Here is a 23,175-nt window from a genome sequence, read left to right on the forward strand (position 1 = left end):
CAATCATTAGGTGATAGGCATGTTTTGTAGTAATATGACTGTAAGAAGGAGATAACAGAGGGCCAGGGTGGATTGGCTGAATGATCTGTGGGTTCAGAGTGTATGGTATGGTTTTGTAGTGAATTGTAGTCTAGTATGTGACGTTTCCATGTGGTAACGTGTATTTTCTTGATTTCCAGTTTAGTAGTATGACTTTTTTGGCGATAGTTAGCGACACCAGGAGATGTTTTATGTTGCATTGATTGAGAGGAAGAGTGGATGTGTCACCAAGTAGACAGAGGGACGGGGACATTGGGATGTGGCAGTCAAATACTGTGGAGAGTGAATGAGTGGTTGTTTTCCAGAATGATTGAACTGGTGTGCAGTGCCAGAGCGCATGTATGTAATTGTCCTTGTTTCCTTGTGTACAGTGTGAGCATGTTTCTTAGGTGATAATTTGTAGCCTGTGTAGTGATAACTGTGGAGGACTTTGAATTGTATGAGTAGTAAATTTGTGTTATTGGTCATTGAATATATTTTTTTACAGATCTGAGTCCAGAAATTCAGGAAGTGATTTTGAAGACAGGGATAAATCACTTCTTCATGGCTGAACTTGGAGGTAAAATCTAAAACCTATACATCGAAATGATGTCTCTATTTGACACTTTAATGATAAACAAGTCGACTGTGGGCTTCTAATCTTCCCGTTGAATAACTGAAGTGTTGTTAACAGGCTTGGACTACAGCAAGGCACTTCTGTCTCTATCAAATAGAACAAAAGTTTCTGGAGCCGCTGGACAAAGAGAAGCATCTTGCTCAGCTCTTCACCAGTAAGGTCACATTAAAGGGGCTTCACGTTTGTCCGTAACTCCATCCAGGAGCAGAGGAAGGTATTCAATCCTTTCTTCTTCTACACAAGAAGCTTCTCCAAATTGTTGACACTTACAATATGGAGCTTAAACAGATCAATGCACCCATAGAAGTGATTAACCTAGCTTTGAAGTTTTTCCTGGAGGAACCAGATCAGGAAAGGTAAGCGTAAAGGTCCCAATGATGAGATCAGCAAGCAAGTCAATAGTTTCCTGGCTGTCTTATTATGAGTTTGACCATCTCTAAAGATTGTTTCTTCTAAAAAAGTGGAGAAAGAACTTGTGGAGAAAAGGGAGGCTCTCTGAATAAATAGATAGTCACAAAGTCAGATGAGAGAAGGAACACATATCTGGTCTGTCCAGACACCATTATGTCTTTATTTTTTGATGATGAGTTTGAGTTGCCAAAATAGGAGGACTCTAAGGAGGATGAGCACCTGGTTCAGGACTCTGCAATTCAGTATATTGACCAAGAAAAGCAGACTGTAGCCTATCCAGCTCAGCTGATCTGTAAAGTGGAGGGGGGCAGATGAGTTGAAAAAGGAAAACCCTGAGGAGAGGGAGGCTTCACAAATTGTGTCTGTTGATGAGGACATGGCTGATATGAAAACTCCTCTTTCTATGGAAATATGGTCGGCCTAACACAGCAAGAGGAGGTGGACACATCTGTGCATCTTGAGGATGTGCTGTCCATGAAAAGAAGAAGGTGAAAGCCTTTTTTCGAGGGTTCCTGAAAGAAGATGACACATAACTTTTGAATACTTCATGCTATTAAATACAATGAATAAATTGAATGAATTAATAATGCTTGTATTTACTTTATGTTATTCCATTTTAAATAGGTGTCAGTTAAAGTGATAAAAAAGGGTTAGGAGTTAAACACAAGCATCAGGCAAGTGAGAAAACAAAGGTAGGCCTACAGTCTATGATCAGTACACAAATGTTTATTGGAGTCATGTTATTATTGCAAAATGTAATCAGGGTCCAAAATCTTGCTTGAACAGTCGTTTGATTCTCGTAGATCAATGAAGTATGCAATGCGACGTTTAAAAATCTTAAATTCGTTCTTCAAAATGAAGGCTGTCATGGACTAGTTTTGACCATAGACTGTAAAAACAAGACTGTAAATAATAATTTTGTATAGAAATTCTTTTTACAGTCAATGGTTTCGACACTCGTTTAAGGGTACGTTATTTTATTTTGAAAGCCGACTTTGTCTTATACCGGAACTTCCTTTCCATATGAGGCACGCTCCTTTCTCCCCTCGCTCACCTGTTAGCAAGTCGGTGTAGCTAGCTAGCTAGACTGAGTCTCTAACCCCCCAAAGAAGAAGCGAGTATTTATTATGAATTGATTGATCGCTAAATTATATTTGATCACTGTTTCTACAGCCCGAATAACTAGGCAGCTTACAAAATGAACATACGAAACGCGAGGGTGAGTAGGCTGAACTCTTTTCGACAGCCATGCTGCTTCTAATAACTGGTGGCTAAGCTAGTTCCTCCTCGGTGGCTAAAACATTAGCATCATGAAATACACCTTTCTGACAGTCGGTTTTCTTTTTCCTTCAGCCGGAAGACCTGATGAACATGCAGCACTGTAACCTGCTGTGTCTTCCAGAAAACTACCAGATGAAATATTATTTCTATCACGGGTTGTCCTGGCCTCAGGTAACAGAGTACTGGATCACCTAAATCCTTTATGTGGTACCATCACTGCCTCATCAGCTAGATGTTTAACTCGTACGTGTTTGTTCGTTTGCTTTTTTATTGTTTCAGCTATCATACATAGCAGAGGATGAAAATGGGAAAATCGTTGGATATGTGCTGGCAAAGATGTGAGTTACTTTATTTGTCACTGACATGAATAGGAGACGTATTTGGGTTAAATAATATTTGTTAACCTCTTTTTAGGGAGGAGGATCCAGATGATGTACCCCACGGACACATCACTTCTCTGGTGAGAAACTTCACTGCAATGTTTTCTTACTGTTTTTAATTTCTGAGGTAATTGGCCTGCGTCTCCATGGCAACAAACACCCCCCTCTCTGTGTGTCTTTTGCAGGCTGTGAAGCGCTCCCACAGACGTCTCGGACTGGCTCAGAAGCTCATGGACCAAGCCAGTCGAGCTATGATAGAAAACTTTAATGCTAAATATGTCTCGCTTCATGTTCGCAAAAGGTACAGTTAACTGTTGATGGTGTGAACTCTTGGCTCACTTTGAAGTTTTCAATAGACTTATCAAACTTTTCCTCCCCACTGCAGCAACCGAGCAGCCCTGCACCTGTACTCAAACACACTCAAGTTCCAGTAAGTCTTGTTTCCATGCTGCTATTTCTTTAACATATTTGTAATTTGTTAATGCATGATCTCCTTGGATGTTTTTTTCCTTCATTAGCACAGCAGGGTCATGACAGTGCTGATTGTCAAAAAGTTTATTTATATGAGCTGATGCAAGATTTTCAGTGTTTTGTGGATGTTTGGTAAGTATGCTGACAAATAACTTGAAAGAAAAGTTACCACATAATGCCAAATTTATCTTATGAGGTTTCAAAAATATGAAAACCACATTCGTTTTTGGAAGTAGATTCACACGTAGCATTGAAGATGTCTATATCTATCTGATCATTTATCATCAGACTCGAAGAGCACCCCAAACTATCTATATCTACACAGAAATATATATCTTTGAGGTAGAAATTAGTGTTACAGCTGGGTTCATTTGCAAGTCAATTTACAGGTTCCATTTCACAAATATGTGATGCCACATACGTCCTCCATAGACCGGCACAGGAATGATTCCTAAAACCCTGAAGTGAGTTAGAAATTTAGCACCATGGGTTCCTAACTCTAAAAGTCATTGGGGATTTTGAATGGGTTTGTGGTTAGACGCCTAAATAAGGTCTGTGGTTAACACAGGCTTAAGTTTTGTTAGACGAGATAAACTACGGTAGCTAAGACCCCCACTTCTGAATTTTAATGTTTGTACGCAAACTTAAAACGGCGGTTGCTAACAAGTGGCTAAATGAGAACAACTTAAGCTACGGTTTCGCTAGCTTGTCAAAACCCCTGATTAGATTGTTAAAGCATAACGGTTGTGACATCAAAATCAGAGGGCCGCAGTGTTTCATTTGTTGCACAACGTTTTCTTTTTACTTCTCTCGGCTGCATTAACATTTTAAACTTCATATAAATGGTGTTCATCTGTAAAGATTATCTAGCTGAACTAAACGGCTACGCATCAGAAATGTGTGTTTGACACGGGTCTTATTTTCTGCAATGATCCAAAATCAAAAATCCCGTAGGCGAATTCTCGTTAGAGACTACTTCCAGGTTGGCCTACGAAAATACGGCATGACTTTTCCAGTCTAAAATCCCTATAATTAGCCAAGCAGCAACCTCTGGCGTAGAAAAATCCAGCCAACACAGAAGCGCAAAATCCTGCAATCCGCTACAAACTTGATTCAGGAGCGCTGGAAGTCGTGTAGACCTCTTGATTAGTTATTGTCATCATGGGCACAGCGTCACACACTGTACTGGAGGCTTTATAACATCCGTTTTAATGTTATGAACTATTGTTATCCGTAGTTACTGTAGGCGTGTAGCTGACCTGATTGACAGGTGGGCCCGTTGTAGCGGTATGTCAGAAGGCCTAAAACCCGCCTCAGCTCCAGCTCCTAGCCTGTCGTCAGGTTGACAGGATTCCCAGCATGGTGGCGGCTGCTGATGTGTCTCCGGAGCCCACTGCCGTAGCAGATGGGTGACGTCACGAAAGCTTTGTCCATGAATATTTACCGTCAGTTGTAGCAGCACAGCTGACATACATTAATGAGTTATTTTGATAGTATCTGATGTGTTATATTGTTCCTTCTTCTCAGGATTAGTGAGGTAGAGCCTAAATACTATGCTGATGGGGAGGATGCCTACGCTATGAAGAGAGACCTTGCACACATGGCTGATGAGGTGAAATATTTCTATAAATTTGTAAATCAAAGCAACACATGTTGTCTCTAAAATGGCAGATTTTAATGATGAAAATGGGGCATTTTTGTGTGCATGTCCCACAGCTTAGGAAGCCCGGGATTCGTGTGTCCGGTCAGGAGGCGCCATCCAACCAGAGCCCGTCAGGGTCTGGTGACCAGGAGAGAGAGAGCGAGAGAGACAGCGGAGGAGAAAGCAAAGAGCTGAGTGAAGTCAGCGAGGCAACGGAAAGCACAGACGTTAAAGATTCTTCATCTGATTCACAATGACCCGGCAGTCGTAGACATTTTTAATTTCATCCCTCATTTCCACTTTTTATCTGTATTTGAAATTTCAGCCTTTCCAAACCTTACTACCTGTACGTCACAGAACCCACTTCTATTATATTCTCTTCAATCTGTTTTTCATTGCAGCATGGATCCAAAGTGCTTGGATAATAATCTGGATGTTATGTAAAAGTAACTAAAATGCATAACTACTCTAGATGTTTTTATTGGATTGCCACTGTGCCCTAAAATATTCAGTGAGACTTGCAGAATTGAAAACAGCTTTCATGTTGTCTCAATCGAGTCTCTTCACAATTTATCACAATTAATGCAAATAAACCTTTAAAACAATTATTTTGGTGTTGAGCCTTTATTTAGTAATAAAGTTAAACTTTTTTTATTTATCTTTTTTGGTTTATTCTTTTCAGAGATTTTTGTGGGAAATTGATACAAAATGGCTTGAAGGAGGTAATTTATGCACTTGTTTATTAAAATCATTTTGAAATATAATGCCTCCTAAGTGTTGGTGAAGAAGTATTTCATAAAGGTATTCACCTGTTAAATACTGTCATACGAGGCACACGTTATCTGTAATAAAGGTTGTGATTGATATTTTAACAGGATTTAAATATTCTTGGATTTCATGACCCCCTAGTGGTAGCTTCAATAGAGACATGTAACACTACATATTGCACAGTTTATTACCCTCAACCGATCTTATACTTGGACAGCTTGATCATGCTTTATAACAAAGTTTCAAACAATTAATGCATGGCTAACAAAAACAGTCCTTGATAGTATCAAATGATCATCTGGTTACATTGTTGTTTTGCAGCAGGTTGAAAATCTGTTTTAGAAAAAGGAAGCAGGAGTGAGAGAAGTAAGTGCATGACATAACGGCAAACAATGCAGACACCATCTAAAAAGTATTCCTGCTTCTCTGTAGTTTGAGAAAAACTGTTTGTTTTCACACCTTGGTGTATACTGACATACTTTCCATAGTAAAAAGATTCCTATACGTGAGTTATGATGCAACAGAAGCAACATTTTACCCCCAGTGTATGGGCTGAATGTTTCAGGGACTTTTTCTATGATCACAACCGCTTTTTTTTTTTTGCTTGGGTCTAATACTTTCTTAATTCATGAGGTGTTGACGGTTACACCCCATGCTTCATTTTTATTTTTTAACATTTTGGATTATAGTGACTTGCTGTCTTATACCATAGAGATGTTCATGTGTTTTTTGTTTGTTTTGAATGAATGACTGGCCAAAGCAGCTGATTTCACTCAGCAGCAGTAAATAACCTGAGCAAAGGGACCAATCAGTGGAAACAGCTGCTGTCTGATTGGATTGAGACACTTCAGAGGAGATCGACAGGCAGCATGAGAGAGAGAGATTTGAAAAGGCTTTTACTCATCTTACTTACCACCAATGCTGCACTGATGGCTCAAAATGAATGTGCGAGGGAAATGACTGGTGAGAAAGAGAGAGAGGTGTGTGTGTATTTGTGTGTGTGAGTGAGTGAGAGAGAGAGAGAGAGAGAGAAAGAAAGAAAGAAAGAGAGTGAGAGAGATGAGTTCCTCTCCACCCACATCCATCTGTGTCCAACGTGAGGGGGAGGTGAAACAGTTGAGCACTTACTCTGCTATTAACTGGCATTATTTAGTTGTTTCTCTCAGGAGACAAGAGTAGTCAAGATTCCTCATCAGGTAGGATGCTTTTTTAAACTTGAACTGATTTGTATTTAATAACTTTCCCTGGTCAAAGCAGGCCTGTTTTTCACTTATGCTCATATAAACGTTTCTTTGTCCCATAAAGTGCTGTTTGAAAGATCATTGTGTTGACTATTTCTGTTACGTTCTTGTTGGCTCCAGAAGAAGCCCTCAGGTCACAACCGTTTCATAACTTTGTGCAGCTTCTATGTGTTTGTACTTGTGTCAACCCGAAATGAAACCCTCTGCCTTACTCTTAAAATCAAGCAACTGAAAAGCAGTAACTTTAAGGTTAAGATTAGCTTTAATGACATACTGTGACACTGTGACGGCAGGAGCTGGTGATTCAAGGCTGATCACATTAAGAAAGAATGAAAGGGCTCATGGAAAAGGTTGACTTAGGCTGGAAAAATGAAACTCTCCCTCCTTTCAGGGAGTTTCTCGTTTGCTGTAACGCAGGGTGCTCATTTTAGCAGGTCTTGGTAAAGTCTCGGAAGAACTGCTGATGAGTGATGTTTAGCTCAAATAAAAGGGGAAGTTAAGGGGGAAAGAGTGTGTGTGTTGGTTGTGTACAAAGGGCCATGATCCAGCAAATAAACTACTGTTCCCCTTTTTTATGAACTGGTGTCCAAATAAGTTAAATGCTTCAGAATTAGAGGATAGGATAACTGTCAGTTGTCAAAGACAACTTGTCATGCTTTAAGATGCACCATTTATTCTCTCCAGTGCAACTTTTCTTTTATATTCTCTAGAGGTTAGAAATATAGATAGACTACATAGAAGCATAATTTTCTGCCACAACATGAAAATAAGGCAAGAAAACAAAGCGGAAATACTATTTGCATGGACTTTTGTTTTTGTGTAAAGCTTTGTCAAATAAGGAAGTCTAAACTTCAGAGGAGTTTTCTGATGTATATTTTTTAACTAAAAAAGACAGACTGAACAATAAGTGCATCAGTAAACCTAACTTTAATAAGTGAAACCACCTGAAGGCCGCCCCACAAACATCCCTTTAGAATTGTAAGGCTCGTGGTTCAACCTATTTTTAGGGAAGCCGAGATGTTGCTAGAGCTATTTTTGGACCTCGTGCAATTCTGCAGCGTGGCTGGTGCAGCAGGCAGCACATGCCAACTGGTTTTCTAAGTTGTCTGCCGATCAGCAGAGGGGGACCAGTTTGGAGAGATGTGTTACAGTAAGATGAACATGCTCTTTTTTTTTTTCTTTTTTTTTTTTTTGCTCTTTCTGTGCCAGGAAGATGTTAGCACGGCCCTTGGAGGGTGTGTGTTGCAACACTTAGAGTGTGAAAGTGTGTACGCCTACAAAGCCGTACTTTGGTACAGCAGTGGTTCAGAGGCCTTTATTATGACTGGTCTTTGCCCAGCAAAAGAGATCAAACAACTTGCATGAATATGAACAATGCTGTGATTCTGCCAAAGAGGTCAAGATTTGAGTCATCTATGGTAGTATATTGAATATACGCTTACTTTATTCCAGAATTTCACCCAGGTGGAGCGACTATGACTTCCCATGTAAAACTCCGGAAGGAGAGGGTCGGTATTATGGACTATGACACACAAATCAAAGGTTAGAGACTTAATTTTATCTGAACCTTTCTTTCAAAATCTCCCTTATTATCAACCCCATGTTTACTCTGATCAATGTGTATTCTTCTTGTGGGAAATAAACTTGTCTGTTTGTCAACCACAAAGACTTTCACAACAACTGTTATTTCTCACCCCTTTTTTTCCCCCTCTCTCTTTCAGAGGTGCGTTGCCAGCTTGTGGACCAGCTGAAGGTGTTAGACTTGCAACTAGAGCAAAAGAGCCAGCAGCTGCAAGACCTGACAGACTACCTGCGACGGCGGAGTGAGATAGAAAGCGAGTATGCACGCTCCCTGGAAAAACTCTCTGAAAGATTCACTTCCAGGATCAAGAGGTAGAAAATCCTGCCCAGAGTAGATAATACTCTTACTTGTATGGTCTTCAGAAGAGGACACGGTTGTGAATCATTTTTGTTGTATCTCACAAATGTTTTGCTTATTCTTTACATTTACCCAGGAAGGAGCCCAGCGGTCAGTCAGTGGCTCAGGTTTGGCTGGCTCTGCTTTCCCAGACCCGTCAAGAGAGCAAGGACCACAATTTACTGAGTGAAAGCTGCAGCAACTTCCTCATTCAGCCCCTCACAAACTGCCTGGAGTACACACAACGTCTTGCAAAAAAGGTATTGATAAGGTTACTGGCATCCACCAGAGATAAGTCTAAGAGGATAGTGGATAGGGTTGGAAGCCAGGGAGGCAGAGTGGGAATGGGCATGTGGGGGGAGCCACAGGCCACCTGCGCAAGGACTACAGCTTCAATGCATGGACCTGCATGCACCGCCACCAGCGCCCCCCAATTTCTGTTGAACTCTTGACAAACTCAAGCTGTGAAATCTTGTGGCTCACTGTGTTCCTTTGGTGATGTGCCATCTCACTTTGTGGTATCCTGTTTCCAGAGTAAAGAAGTCTGTGTTCAGCTGCAAGATGGACTGCTTAAAGTTACCACAGAGCTGCAGACTGTAAGTTAGAAACCAACACAAAACATTTCCATATTCTAATGACACACAGGAAATCAAGCCTTTTTGTCTTTCTGTGTGAAGGCATGGCGGACATACTACCAGTACCATTCAGATTACGTGCTTGCAGACGGGAAGCTGAAGGAGGCAGAGAAACAGGAAGAAAAGCAAAAGCAGAGTGCTGCCAAGAAACTGGAGAGGTTGATAGAAAAGGTAAAGAAAATGTTCTTTATGTTCCATTATGTAGATTTCCATTTATTATTTCCACACAAATTTATGGTTATTTCTGTGCAATAGAGACAAGGAAAAGTCAAAGAAATCTACCTGAAGTGCAGCAAGGCTCGAAATGAGTACCTCCTAAACCTGGCTGCAGCCAATGCTTCCATGAACAAGTACTACCTCCAAGACATCTCTACTCTCATAGATGTGAGTTCATCACTTGACATGTCTGTTTGCTGTCTTTCCCCCCAAACATGAACTATTATCTATATAATGTGTGATCCACCAACGAAGAACATATGGACCAATTAATGAGGAATTAATGAGACCTGTCATTAAACTTTGTCTTTTTGAATTTTAAAGTTCTGGTGTTTAGTATTGTAGTCCATTCATAATATTTACATGAGACATTTCTGCTGTCAACAGCCTCAAGATGTTAGGCTCGATTGATGAAAAAAATAAATCAAATATGCAAACTGTGCAACTTCAGTGAATCTGACAAATTGTTCCACTTTCCTTGCTACTTGTTAGACAAGCTACTGAAGGAGAAACGGCTTTTTAAATTCCGAAGTGATGGAAGCCGTATTTCAAATAAACCAACAGATATAATTACCCGTTGGCTCTCCTTATACAACAGTTAACGTTAGCATTCAGGAAAATTTCTTGCTAACAATTCTGCAAGCTGGGAATATACAGCTTTCATATTGTTTGGTGTATCTAAATGAAATTATACTGTTTGTCAAGATTTGGTTATTTACTAAATGGTAGCTGTTTTTGCATGCTAGTGGTTTAAATGTGGACATGTGATCATTGTCCATCTTTTACTCATCACATTTTCAATGATTGTAAAATGTAGTACAAAGTGGACCGCATTATTCTTTCAGTAAACTCAGTCAAGCTTCACACTCCTTGCATGATGCCGGACGAAAATAGCTTCTATTGTGAATGAGGCCAAATAAAATACTTTAAACAAGGAAACATGACATAGCACCTACCGGTATATGTTTGCAGATGTCATCATAATCTGAAGGAATCCAAATAATCTCATTGATATTGTCTTCTTTAGTGTGCAGATGAAGGGTACCACCTCTCTTTGAGCCGGGTGATGCAGGCTTACCTGTCCAGTCGCTGGCGGGCCCAGCAGAACCTCGGCACTGGGCTGCAGCAGCTCCAAGGCACCGTTTCCGGTTTGGACCAGAGCCAGGACAGAGACACCCTGCTGCAGGACCACTATAGCACCTTCTGTATGCCGCTTCGCTTCCCCTATCTGCCTCATGATGGAGACCAGGCCAGTTTCTTCTTTCGTTTGTTTGTTTTCAATGGATTGTTCAGGTCTTGGACTTTAATTCAAAACCCTTGTGTCTCTTAGGTTTCCGATGTCAGTGCAGAGTGTGTGATGAGGTGTGAGCTGGAGACCAGATTCAAACAGATACAAACTCGGCTGAAAGCAGTCACCAAGGAAGCAGAGGAGGTTGAGTACATCACACAACACTATCAATTTTTGTGTTTGTCTACTGTGTCTACCATCGTTATTTAAGCAGACCTTAATCCCCCACCTCAGGTCATTGTAAGCACTGACTGAAAGAATCTTCCTGGTTTGCTATCTATGTTGAATAGAGCCTGGAGAAAGCTTAAGTAAAGATGGTCCAGATGTAACAGCAAGTCTGTAAACATTTTATCTTGTGATAGTCTATAAAATGTCAAAACGTGGCCAGTGTGCATTATGAAATCTTAAATGGCAGAATTTTGCAAAATGTATCAGTCATTTAGACAAAAATTTAAAGTCTAGTGGTCAGTAACCTCCAATAATACCCCGGACACATACAGTCTCAAACGCACGTTTTTGTATGGATCACATGTGCTCAAGTTGTAATTCTGGCCTTTCTGACACTTCTGCCACATCAAAGCAAACCATTCGCTTGTGCAAGTGATGGCCATTACTTTCATAATTCCTCAATTTCCTCGTCTTAATTATAATTTGAATTATTATAATACTAAAATAAATACAGTATTGCCTAAGCATTTGTTGCAGTTTTTTCTCTCTCTCTGCCATACAGGCTAATAAGAGTATGTTAGCTGCTCAGTCTTCCCTGCTAGACAACATCAGTGATGATGATCTGGAGCCCGTCAGCGGTTCATCTGAAGAGGGCAGCACAGAGAACCTGACAGTCAAACCCAGCGTGGCCCGTCGCCGGGCAAACGTGCAGGAAAAAGAAAACCTCTACTTCACTGTGAGTCTGTTTTTTTTTTTTTGTTGTTTTTTTTAAGGGGTCATGAACCTCAGTAACAATCATTGTTCAAAAGCCTTCCATAACAACAGAACAGACAGTTGATGTGGTTTTATAATTTAACAGATATCTTTAATTGAAATTTATTTCTCTTATGACAATCATAGTAACGATGGTGTCTGCATTATAATGACTTAATTTCACATATGATTTCTTTTTTTTTAAAGAGAGTTAAAGAGTATCTTGTAAGCAGCTCTCTGGAATCTAAACTGCAAGCCAAACATGATCTTCTTAAAGTGGCTGTTGAGAAAGGTATCACTTCTGCATTTCTCACAGAACTCAAAGGCAAACTGCTGACCAAAAGTGTCTTCATAAAACAATTGTGGACATTGTTGTTTATTTTCTATTTAACCAATTGTTGGTAATGCTGACTCTTCTTTCTCTTTTTTCCCTTCATAGCTGAAGCATCTGGAAATCAGCCAAAGTAAAGATCAAAATGTTTCAAGTTTTCTTTTTTTTAAGGCATACTCTGGTTCTCGATTAGTTTCAATATTTACAAATTGATTTCGTTGTGTCTTCACATTGTGATATCTGAATCCACAGGCTCAATGGACAGTCTGTTCGTGTCAGAAAGAATCACTCCAGTGCTAATTTGATGCACAATCAAAAACTTTTCAATGGAGATATGCTTTCCTTCATAAAGGTGAGCTAATGTCATCATCGTTCCTCTTCCTCTTTCAACATTCATCTTACTTTATGAGGTCAATACCACTTAACATTTCCAGTACATCTTTAAGGAGTTCTGTATCAAACTTGCATTTTGTGAAATTTACAACTAAATATGTTTAACTCAGGCATCAGGACAACAGATTCCAATAGTTGTAGAAAGCTGCATTCGCTACATTAACCTCAATGGTGAGTATTCAAAACAACAAAACAGCAGGTGCACGTTTGCAGATCTTTTGTGCTGCATAACAATTTTTGTTATTGGGGAAAAACTTGTGCTTTAGGAATGATTACAAGGATGTTTTCATAGCATAAACATTTGACACAAAGTAGCCATCAGTTTACTGTATTTTAACTTTCAATATGAAAGTTTTTAGCTTGTGGAATATTTGACCTGTCAATCAGGTCTCCATCATGAGGGCATCTTCAGAGTTCCAGGCTTTCAAATGGAGGTCAACAACCTTAAGGATTTATTTGAGAAAGGTAGGCCTGTTTTGTTTTTTAATTTTTCTGTGTGTATGTTGATCCCCCTCATAGTGGAGCATTAATAATGTAAGGCAGTATCCTGTGGGCTTCTCCTGCAGGAGAGGACCCCCTTGCTGAGCAGGGATATGACCTGGACTCTGTTGCTGGAGTGCTGAAGCTCTACTTCAGAGGTCTGGAGAATCCCCTCTTTCCCATCAACAGCACCAGCCAGCTCCTGGAGCACACTCGTAAGATAGCTTGAAGGGTGTTGACATGTGAAACTAGTGTGGCTAAGAGCATACAGCCAAATCTCATCTCTTGCTTTCATTACCTTTGTCAGAAATAAAGAACGAGACGGAGAGAGCTGCTCAGCTCAAAATGGTCATCTCCTCCTTCCCCGAGCCTGTCATCATTGTAATGAGATACCTCTTCGCATTTCTTCATCAGTAAGTGTTTTTAACTAATTAAAGTCACCACTTATATAGGAAATGTGTCAGAAAGTATCCCCTTTAACAAACATCTATAGCATATGAAAATGTTTCCTTTGTATACTGGGCAGTTAAATGATTATTTTTATTCAACCAGATAACTGATGTTGTATTGGTTGGGACAGAATTATATCTAAGTTGTTGGGTTTTTTTTATTTTTACATTTTTTATCGAAACATGTATGGGTTGAGGTTGGGGGGTTAAGGGAAGGTTAGGATAGGGTAGTAGCTGATTTACAAGGTGAGCTTGTAATGTTTCCCTTTAGCCACAGAGGAAAGAAGACTTGATTTGGCATTTTGACACAAAAAATGGACAAAACTGAAAAACTGATTCAGTAAAATCACTTATCTTGTAAGTTAATATTATTGTAAAGAAGTAGAGACACAGATGACTCACCATAAAGGACTGGCAAATAAGTTCATTACATAACAAATTGCGGTGAAATTGCAAAAAATTGAGGGGAAAAAACTAACTAATTAAGAACAACCAACCAAAATGAACATTAGTTGGGAGTTCTTGTAGCAATACCAGAACTTTTAGGAGAAAATAATCATTAAAAAACACTTTAAAAAAACAAACAATTATTGCTCCTTTCAGCATCTCCCAGTACAGTGATGAGAACATGATGCAGCCTTACAACCTGGCAGTGTGCTTCGGCCCCAGCCTGATAAGAGGGGAAAACGATGACGATGTCGTCACCCTTCAGCCTCAGATAAATGCGTTGGTGAAGGACATCATCATCCAGCATGAGAGCATTTTCCCCAGCCATGACGAAGTACCAGGGCTGGTGTATGAGAAATGCATGACGCTGGATCCTGATGACTGGTGAGGGAAGAGTTTTCGGTACACAACACAATAGATATTGCATCGTGGAATGATTATCTGATGGTGTTGTTCTTCACAGTGAGCCTGTCATTGAGGAAGCAGAGTATACGAAGAACAAATACGGTAAGTTAATGTGTGCATTTGTACGCCCTTAATGCATCTGTTATTTTGTCTCTGAGTGTGGTTAATAATTGGCGATTTAATGTGCAACAGAGTCTGAAATGGGGCTTTTGGCGGACAACATTACCAGCTCATCTGCATCACCAACACAGAAAAAAGCAGAGCGTCTCAGAGCAAACAGTAGTGGCTCAATTGATCAAACTAGGTTGAGAGCTGGGCCAACAGGGGGAAGCATCGCTCCAGGTGGGAAGTTAATGCTCCCGATTACCATTGGGAAACCAAGACGTTTCCATTCTCCAGGATATGTGCGAAGAGAGTGAGTGAAACTGAGCAATTGTTACTGCTTTAAAGCTCACTTGTTTGAGTATCTGAAAATTAATGTGGATCTCTTTCTAACATACAGATGCCAGGAACTCTCATCTTCTGAGGACATTCCTATTAAAATAGACAAGGTCTGGCTGTTTCTTGTTTGTGTTTAAAGACTTGTTTCATAAACAAAGGGTTAAGATGTTTTAAGGGTTCCTGAAGCTATAAGAAATCAAATCACTGTTTTGCTAGTTTATCATCATAAGTGACAGATATTTTAATTCTTTACTTAACTAACTAACATGAGCACAAACAGTAAGTGGTAGTTATAGTTTAAAGAGTTGCTTTAAATAGCTGGCCAAATAATTATTTGTTAAACATAACCACAAACTGTAAAACTTCAGTGTGCACTCTGCATTGTTTATTTCATCTCACAGGAGGTTCATCGCCAGATGGACACTGTCTTCAAAGAACTTCTCTCTCGGCAAATAGTTCCGGATCCCGCCTCCACCGCCTCTTCTCCCTCTGTCCAAGCTCCTCAAAGGAAAGGTCGGCAGGATGGACGCAAGGGAAGAGGGACAGGGCTCTTCAAAGCAGCTGATCCACTGGACTGAGGGCACTGGCATCACTAGAGAAAGGGATGATACACTGAAAACTGAGGTGATGGCAGCATTCAGTACATCTACTTCTAAAAATCTGAGATTACTGACCAACAGCCAATATTCTGAGATTCCCTGTGATTTGTTTGGGCTGCTTTCCACAGAGTGTCTCAACAATTTAAAGCCCCTCATTGAGCTGTGACTGCAGACCTGCAATACAATGTTTAAACTTTGATTGGCATGAACTGCAGAGGTCTGTTTGTGTACAAAATGTTTTATTCTACTTTTTCTACATCTAAAAGGGTGTTTATATTCAATGGTTTCCAGGTGGTTGTTTTTTTCAGTAGCTCATCTGCATTCAGATACAGATCTATTTTTCCATCTGTCTGTTTTTTTTTTTATATAAGATGGAGTCACATTGTTTAGTAAAACAGTGAAAGCTGTAGCTGTAAAAAAACAAACAAAAAAAAAGTATATATTTATTGTTTGTAAATTGGTTCATATGTTTGTATATCTGGACCCCATGCCAAATAAATATTTTGTGTATTCTGACCGCCATTTTTATGGCTTCTAGAAGCATTTATTGCCGGGGGCTTATTGTTTATCTTACTTTAAAAGTGGACTGCTAACCCCAACAGCTAAGTCTTTTCTCAAAAATATAAGTTTGTGACAGGCCTCATTGCTGAAGGTCATCAACACAATAAAATGTTTAAGAGCATTTCATATTGCTTGTGCCTTCCAAAGCAGAGCATCACTATTCTATGCAGCACAAATTGTTTTATTTAAAAACAACAATGTCCTTGTCAATGTATGTACTACTCAAATGTGCAAATACTTGCAATGTGCTTGGACTTTTCTTTCAGTGATTTAGCTCAGGTCCTGCCCATATGCGTGCTTCAATCGGAACTTCTCAACTGACGTATGAGAAGGTATACTGTACTTATCAGGGAGAGCATCTGGCATTTACTTTACCATACAGGGAAATAATGTCAGAAAGACAGGTTTATTTCTTAATTAATCTCCTTTATTTAGTAAATGGTTTACACTTATGAGTTTGTGTCTATATTCCACTAAGGCAGTGTTCCTACATTTGTAGGCTTCCTGTGATAAGTTCCCATGAATGAGAAGGTGTTTTTTTTTTTTTAGAAGTTAAGAGATATTCTGCCTCTAACATAACTTAATTGTGAGTGTTTCCAAAAACAGGGTAGGAACTTATTCCTCCTGTGAACTAAATAAGAAAACCTGTTTTACTTCTGGTATGGTGATGTTTATATTCTGAGCAAAGAAGAAGTGGGTTATGGTTATTACAGAGCTATCTTACCTCCGAAAGGAAAGTGTGTGAGTGAAACACAAAGGGAGCACATTTTATTTTTACCTATTTTTATATTAGGTATGTGCAAGCATGCATGGGTACAAAAAGTAAGTTCATTATGAGATGGTACAGTTTTTTTTCTTTAAGATCCTTGTTTTTTTTTCACTTTCCAATTCTCTTTCCTGTATGTATGCTTCAAGTGTTAACCGTGGAGGCTTCTGCAGCCTGTGGGGAACTGCAGTCATCAGTTTCTATTAACGGATGAAAAAAGTTGAAGTAATTATCAGTGCTTTTTTGCTCATGTCAACAGAAGGTCCTTTTCCTTTTATTTATTTTCACTTAAGGATGGCTACTTGCTTTGCTTACTACAGCCCTTGAAAAATAACTGACCAATTAGTAATTACAGCCAGAATTTACACACAATATATTCTAAAAATTTGTTTTTGATTTTTCTGTAGTCTAATTCTTTTTTAAATTAAAAATCGGGGCTGGTAAAACTTTTCATATCACTGAACTATGGAAGAAATTTCTATTAAAAACAGCAGTTGGTTTAAGTTTCTGATTGAGATCATAAATGTTATGTATATAATGTCTATAATAAATATAATGTACATTACCCCCCCAAAAATAAAGGGAACACTAAAATTAAACATCCTAGATCCAAACAAGTGAAGTATTCTTATTAAATATTTTGTTTTTTACATAGTTGAATGTACTAACAAAAATCACAAACATGATCAATGGAAATCAAATTAACCAATGGAGGTCTAGATTTGGAGCAACAATCAAAATTAAACGCACACACTGCAGATCCAACTTTGATGTAATGTCCTTAAAACAAGTCAAAATGAGGCTCATTGGTGTGTGTGGCCTCCACGTGCCTGTATGACCTTCCTACAACACCTGGGCATGCTCCTGATGAGGTGGCGGATGGTCTTCTGAGGGATCTCCTCCCAGACCTGAATTAAATCATTCAACTCCTGGACAGTCTGTGGCGCATTGTGGCGTTGGTGGATGGAGCGAGACATGATGTCCCAGATGTGCTCAATTGGATTCAGGTCTGGGAACGGGCGGGCCAGTCCATAGCATCAATGCCTTTATCTTGCAGGAACTGCTGACACACTCCAGCCACATGAGGTCTAGCAAGGAGTAACCCAGGGCCAACCGCACCAGCATGTGGTCTCACAAGTGGTCTAAGGATCTCATCTCGGTACCTCTAGCGAGCCCCCCGAAAGAAATGCCATCGCCAGACCGGTCATTCTGGAGGATGTTGCAGGCAGCAGAACGTTCTCCACGGCGTCTCCAGACTTTGTCATGTCTGTCACATGTGCACAGTGTGAACCTGCTTTCAGCTCTATCAAGATCACAGGGCGCCAGTGGCAAATTTGCCAATCTTGGTGTTCCCTGGCAAATGCCAAACATCTTGCACGGTGTTGGGCTGCATAAGCACAACCCCCACCTGTGGACATCAGGCCCTCAAACCACCCTCATGGAGTCTGTTTCTGACTGTGTGAGCAGACACATGCACATTTGTGGCTTGCTGGAGGTCATTTTGCAGGGCTCTGGCAGCGCTCCTCCTGTTCCTCCTTGTGCAGGCGGAGGTAGCAGTCCTGCTGCTGTGTTGTTGTTGCCCTGCTACGGCCTCCTCCACGTCTCCTGATGTACTGGCCTGTCTCCTGGTATCGCCTCCATGCTCTGGACACTACGCTGACAGACACAGCAAACCTTTCTGCCACAGCTCGCATTGATGTGTCATCCTGGATGACCTGCACTACCTGAGCCACTTGTGTCGGTTGTGGACTCTGTCGCTACCACTGGACTGAAAGCACCGCTAGCATTCAAGGGTGACCAAAACATCAGCCAGAAAGCATTGGAGCTGAGGGGTGGTCAGGGGTCACCACCTACAGAACCACTCCTGTTTTGTTCAGTATAGTTGCACTGTCGTTATCTGCTGCTCGTGTGCCCTTGAATTGCCCCCCGGGTACAAATAAAGTTTTTTGAATTGAATTGAATTTATTTGGGGTGTCTATAAGTGCCTATAATTTTCACCTGTTGTCTATTCCATTTGCACAACAGCATGTAAAATGGATTATCAATCAGTGTTGCTTCCTAAGTGGACTGTTTGATCACAGAAGTGTGATTGACTTGGAATTACATTGTTGTTGAAGTGTTCCCTCTATTTTTTTTGAGCAGTGTATATTATTATGTCTATGGTGGGGATTAGATAGATAGATATGGATATCTCTATGCTTGAGATGACGTGTCGACCTCGTTACCACCCAGAATGCTTTGCGGCGCAACAGTCCACGTCATTCATGCGCAAGCGCGGAGCGGTTCTAACAGTACGCTGAGGTGGACTTCTTCCTTTCATTAAAAGAAGCAGTGCAGTTCAGCAGCTGGAACTGAGGAACAGTTAACCTCTTTGACCACATTTCATATATCTCACAATGATCCGGATAGCCGCTCTCCTCGCCCTGCTGGCGGTCTGCTCAGGTAAGTCAACAAACAAAGATATTCACCGAGTTAATTATCCTGTAATGCTAACCAGCCTTTAGCTTGTCTGTCAAATCACTCCCTTATCCTGTAAGCAAGTTTGACAATAAGCAATGCTTATGTTAATGTTTAATGCAGAATTGATGTGTAGCACTTTATTAACTTGACCCTTTCCTTTCCTGATGACAGGCGAGAGCTGCACAGAGCCAGCCATCTCTCCGTCGGCCTACACCACGTCTGACGCCGTCATCTCCTCAGAGTCCGTCTTCATCGTTGAACTCAGCCTCGCATGTGCCAACGGAGCACAGGTAAGGTAGTCCAGCCACAACACTTAACAGCACAGTTTGAAGACGTATTGATTGTTTCATACGTGTCCTTTCCACAGAGTGTGACTCTGTATGCTGACGTTAATGGGAGACAGTTCCCCGTGACCAGAGGCCAGGATGTTGGCAAGTACCAGGTGAGGTGGAGGCACTAATTAACACATTTTACGTTTATTTCTTGATAGCCAAAGTTTGAGACTGAATGATGTTGATAATATAGTCAGATGAAATGTAGATCTCAGTTTTTAATTCTTAATCAGCACTAGCTTGAGTATATATCTCTTGACTAATAAAAGTGTCTATTGATGTACTTGTTATTCTTAACATATGACCAATGATGTCATTATTCAAGGCCTGTCTGATTTTTAAGTACGTTAGTAACATTTATTTATAGAGCACCTTTCACGGATAAAGATCACAAAGTGCTTTACAAACTTTTAAATACAGACTGCAACTCTACCTTTTCTGACATACGCATGGGGGCATAATGTAACCACATTTTCAGTGTGACGAGGATTTCACTTTAAAAAGTGTCTGGTCAGCTGTGCTCAGGTGTGGAGTAGGCAGGACATTTACCCCTACTCAATTCTTAGCAGCCATTAAAGCAAGCACAACATTTCTCAGAGGGGATGAAGGCGTTTATGCTGTGTTCCAGTTGAAGTGGGATATTCCGAGTTCCCAATTGGAAGTGTCAACTGGAACGCCCCCTGAAGTCGTATTTACTAGTCGGAAAGTCGGAGCAACTCGAAGTAGTCCGAGTTTGAATCCAACATGGCTGCTATGTGCATCAGCCGTACGTTAAAGCTGTGACTATATGTTTATTAGCTGCTTGTTTCTCTTTTTGTGTGATTAAATAATCACACTGATAGAATTGTGCATGTTCTCTCTGTGGACATGTTGTTTTTGTACACAATCACGTAGCGCGTTCGTCGTATTGTTTGATCGTCTGGTATTAGCTAACAAAACAAAGGTACTCCTGGAGGTTTCCTTGTTGCTTTGCCGACTTGCAACTGGAACACTCTGAACTCGGGTTTGACATCATTCCCAGCTCCGACTTCCCAGTTCCGAGGTAAATGGAATGTCCCGAAATGTCATTTCACGTGTTGCTTTTCCCTTCAGGTGTCCTGGAGTCTTCCTCACAAACAGGCCAGCTCTGGAACATATCAGGTCAAATTCTTTGATGAGGAGTCCTACAGTGCCCTGCGCAAGGTTAGTGTGTGATCCATTAGACTAAATTATGTATGCCATGTATGCTCAATAGTTTATTGCCTGTTTACTCCAATTGTTTTGCACTGTATTTCTTTCTTTATTTAAAAAAAATGGTTTAGTTTAAATTAAATTTCCTTTGTCCCAGGCCCAGAGAAACAATGAAGATGTTAAAGCTATTGAGCCTCTCTTCTCTGTCAACATTGACCACCGGGTAAGTGTGTTATAAACTCTTTAACGGACCAAGAGAATGCAGTCATAATCATGGTGGCCTTGCCCTTGTAAAATCAACAAAACACTTATTACAGACTTAAAAAGACTACATTTTCAAGGCCCGAAACAAGACTCCCAATGACTGATAATATAGATCTGTATCTCCTGAACTTAACTTGAGCTTTTAATGAGAATATATCTGTTCTGTCTAATATAAAAGGTGGTTTTTGCTGCCCCATAGAGGCCAAAAACTTTAATTACTGGATTCCTTCAAATTCATAAACTATTACACAAAGAAGCTAAAGAACACATTAAATGTAAATCGTCTTGCAAACCAACTTTTATTTGACAAAATCATTTGATCAAGCATTCTGTGCTTTTATTGAATAAATTACTTTAATGCAAATTCCATTCTCGGCACATCAGGATTTTATGACTATTTCTGTTGCTTCATCCAGAGACAAAATCCAGTCTCTCTTCATTTTTAAAAGAAAAGATCAATGAAACCTAATATTCCTAAACGGGCAGCAATGTTGGTCCTGGGAAAGCATAATTTTTTGATGCAAAGCTAAAATCCACTTTTTAATAAAAAAACATATTTTTGGAATCCCAGAGACACTCAGTAAGTCAATAGCTTAGGGAGACGGAGGTGCCGGTATGTAGCTTTTATTTTGGTTTCTTCCCATGAGAAGCTTATTTTGAGATATTGAGAAAATATTTTTATATTTTCATTAATTTAATTTCCAAACAAGTATTTGACCTCCAATAAGAGTCATCATATTGGCCCTCTAGAAAACATAAGAATGACTGGGATTGTTGGTTGTGTTGTCAGTGTGTTTTTTTTTTTTGGACATGTTTGTGTAGTTACCGTACATGACTCTCTCTCAGACTCATTATTTGTAGAGCAATGTGATACTTGAGTTACTAGTTGGTCAGTATCCGTTTATGTTTTCCAATGTAAACTTTCTTTTTTTTTTTTTTTTTTTTTTTTAATCTCTCTCCAGGGCGCATGGAATGGCCCATGGGTGTCTACAGAGGTAGTGGCTGCCCTCATTGGTATCCTGGTCTACTACTTGGCCTTCAGTGCTAAGAGCACCATCCAAGCATAAACTGATTTGACTTCACTCTTTAACCACTGGATCATTAAAGACTGAATTCTGGTGGCACTGAACCGATGATCCATAATCCAAAGATGTGGCAGACCAACGGTATTCTGTCACCTGGTCGGGTTTTGGACGAGGAGCAAGAGCCGCAGTCTTCTGAATTTTTTCCTGTATTCAGACTGTGTCTGTTTTCCATCAATTGTTTTCTTTTACAGATGAATTTATACTCTGCTTTGTCTTATCAATATGGACAGAATTTTATAATTTTTAGAAACCAAACAATTAACCTGGATGGCGTTTTATATAACAACAATAAATAAATAAGGGTCACACGCTGTATTTAGCCCTGTTTAAAGGTGGTTGCTACGTCCAGAACAGAACTGGTTCTGCGTAGATACTCCAAACAGAGTGGATATTGTACAGATGTGCTGAACAAAAACAGAGTGAGGTCATGACCTCCATGTAAATGAAATGTCAATAACGTGACTGCTCTTGCTATCCTGAACAAGCCCAGTCCATTTGTTTCTTCCAGAAAATTGAATAAATGGCTTGTTTTTCCTCCAGTGATGTGTTTTGCTTCAGGTGACAAATCCCCCCCACCCCAACATAAATTCCTTTTTTCTCTGAGAAGGACTGGAAGGTTCATGTTCTCTTGTTTCATCGCAACATCTGCAAACTATAAGGTTATGTTAAGGTCACAACTTCTGTTCTCATCTGGATTTTAAAAAAACAAGACAGTTCCAAGTATATTTAACTTTTGCAGACTAATTGCAGATTGAGGAACAATTTCATTTTAGAAGGTTATAAAAATATTTTGAAAAACTAACCAGGTTTTCCATAAAAGATTTAAACCAATTGTACTCATGGGAAATTACTTGTTGGATTATAAGGATTGCTTTTATTTGCGTCTTACAATAAGTACTTGATATTTTTCATGTCAGTAAAACCAATAAGAAAAATCTGTTTTGAATGTGAAGAAGTTGAGCATTGGAGGATGTGGCTGAGCCCTCTGTGGACATGGGTGGGCTATTTTTGTCTGCAGAGGAGAGTTATCACAGTCCCTCTGGCATTCCCTGATTGTCGAGGAGAAAACGTGTTCATTGCAGCAGTACATTAGAAGGATATCGTGTCCTGGTTCTTCTCATTGTACAACATTAGTAGGCACTTTATAGGTGTTAAATTGGTAACA

At 40.0% G+C, this 23,175-nt stretch overlaps 3 protein-coding genes across 3 annotated transcripts; all 3 read left to right on the forward strand.

The window, feature by feature from the left end:
• Positions 1–2,066: 2,066 nt before the first annotated feature.
• Positions 2,067–5,445, forward strand: naa10 (N-alpha-acetyltransferase 10, NatA catalytic subuni). Its single transcript, XM_079358535.1, has 8 exons — positions 2,067–2,285; positions 2,420–2,518; positions 2,627–2,685; positions 2,762–2,807; positions 2,913–3,028; positions 3,113–3,157; positions 4,726–4,810; positions 4,915–5,445. The coding sequence occupies exons 1-8, from the start codon at positions 2,265–2,267 to the stop codon at positions 5,095–5,097; spliced, it is 654 nt and encodes a 217-aa protein (XP_079214661.1). The 5' UTR covers positions 2,067–2,264; the 3' UTR covers positions 5,098–5,445.
• A 952-nt stretch (positions 5,446–6,397) lies between these two features.
• On the forward strand, positions 6,398–15,894 carry LOC306833550 (SLIT-ROBO Rho GTPase-activating protein 3-like). The gene is made up of 22 exons (XM_079358870.1): positions 6,398–6,571; positions 8,302–8,391; positions 8,571–8,742; positions 8,865–9,027; positions 9,301–9,363; positions 9,445–9,573; positions 9,658–9,786; positions 10,646–10,867; positions 10,949–11,050; positions 11,637–11,810; positions 12,035–12,119; positions 12,267–12,291; positions 12,411–12,510; positions 12,662–12,722; positions 12,939–13,016; positions 13,118–13,246; positions 13,339–13,444; positions 14,084–14,311; positions 14,391–14,434; positions 14,525–14,747; positions 14,835–14,883; positions 15,175–15,894. The coding sequence occupies exons 1-22, from the start codon at positions 6,478–6,480 to the stop codon at positions 15,349–15,351; spliced, it is 2,643 nt and encodes an 880-aa protein (XP_079214996.1). The 5' UTR covers positions 6,398–6,477; the 3' UTR covers positions 15,352–15,894.
• A 3,030-nt stretch (positions 15,895–18,924) lies between these two features.
• ssr4 (signal sequence receptor, delta) lies at positions 18,925–22,549 on the forward strand. The gene is made up of 6 exons (XM_079359494.1): positions 18,925–19,141; positions 19,331–19,449; positions 19,527–19,601; positions 20,584–20,673; positions 20,819–20,884; positions 21,888–22,549. The coding sequence occupies exons 1-6, from the start codon at positions 19,096–19,098 to the stop codon at positions 21,990–21,992; spliced, it is 501 nt and encodes a 166-aa protein (XP_079215620.1). The 5' UTR covers positions 18,925–19,095; the 3' UTR covers positions 21,993–22,549.
• Positions 22,550–23,175: the final 626 nt, after the last annotated feature.

The sequence above is a fragment of the Symphodus melops genome (genome assembly GCF_947650265.1).
Source record: "Symphodus melops genome assembly, chromosome: 13".
Lineage (NCBI taxonomy): Eukaryota > Metazoa > Chordata > Actinopteri > Labriformes > Labridae > Symphodus > Symphodus melops.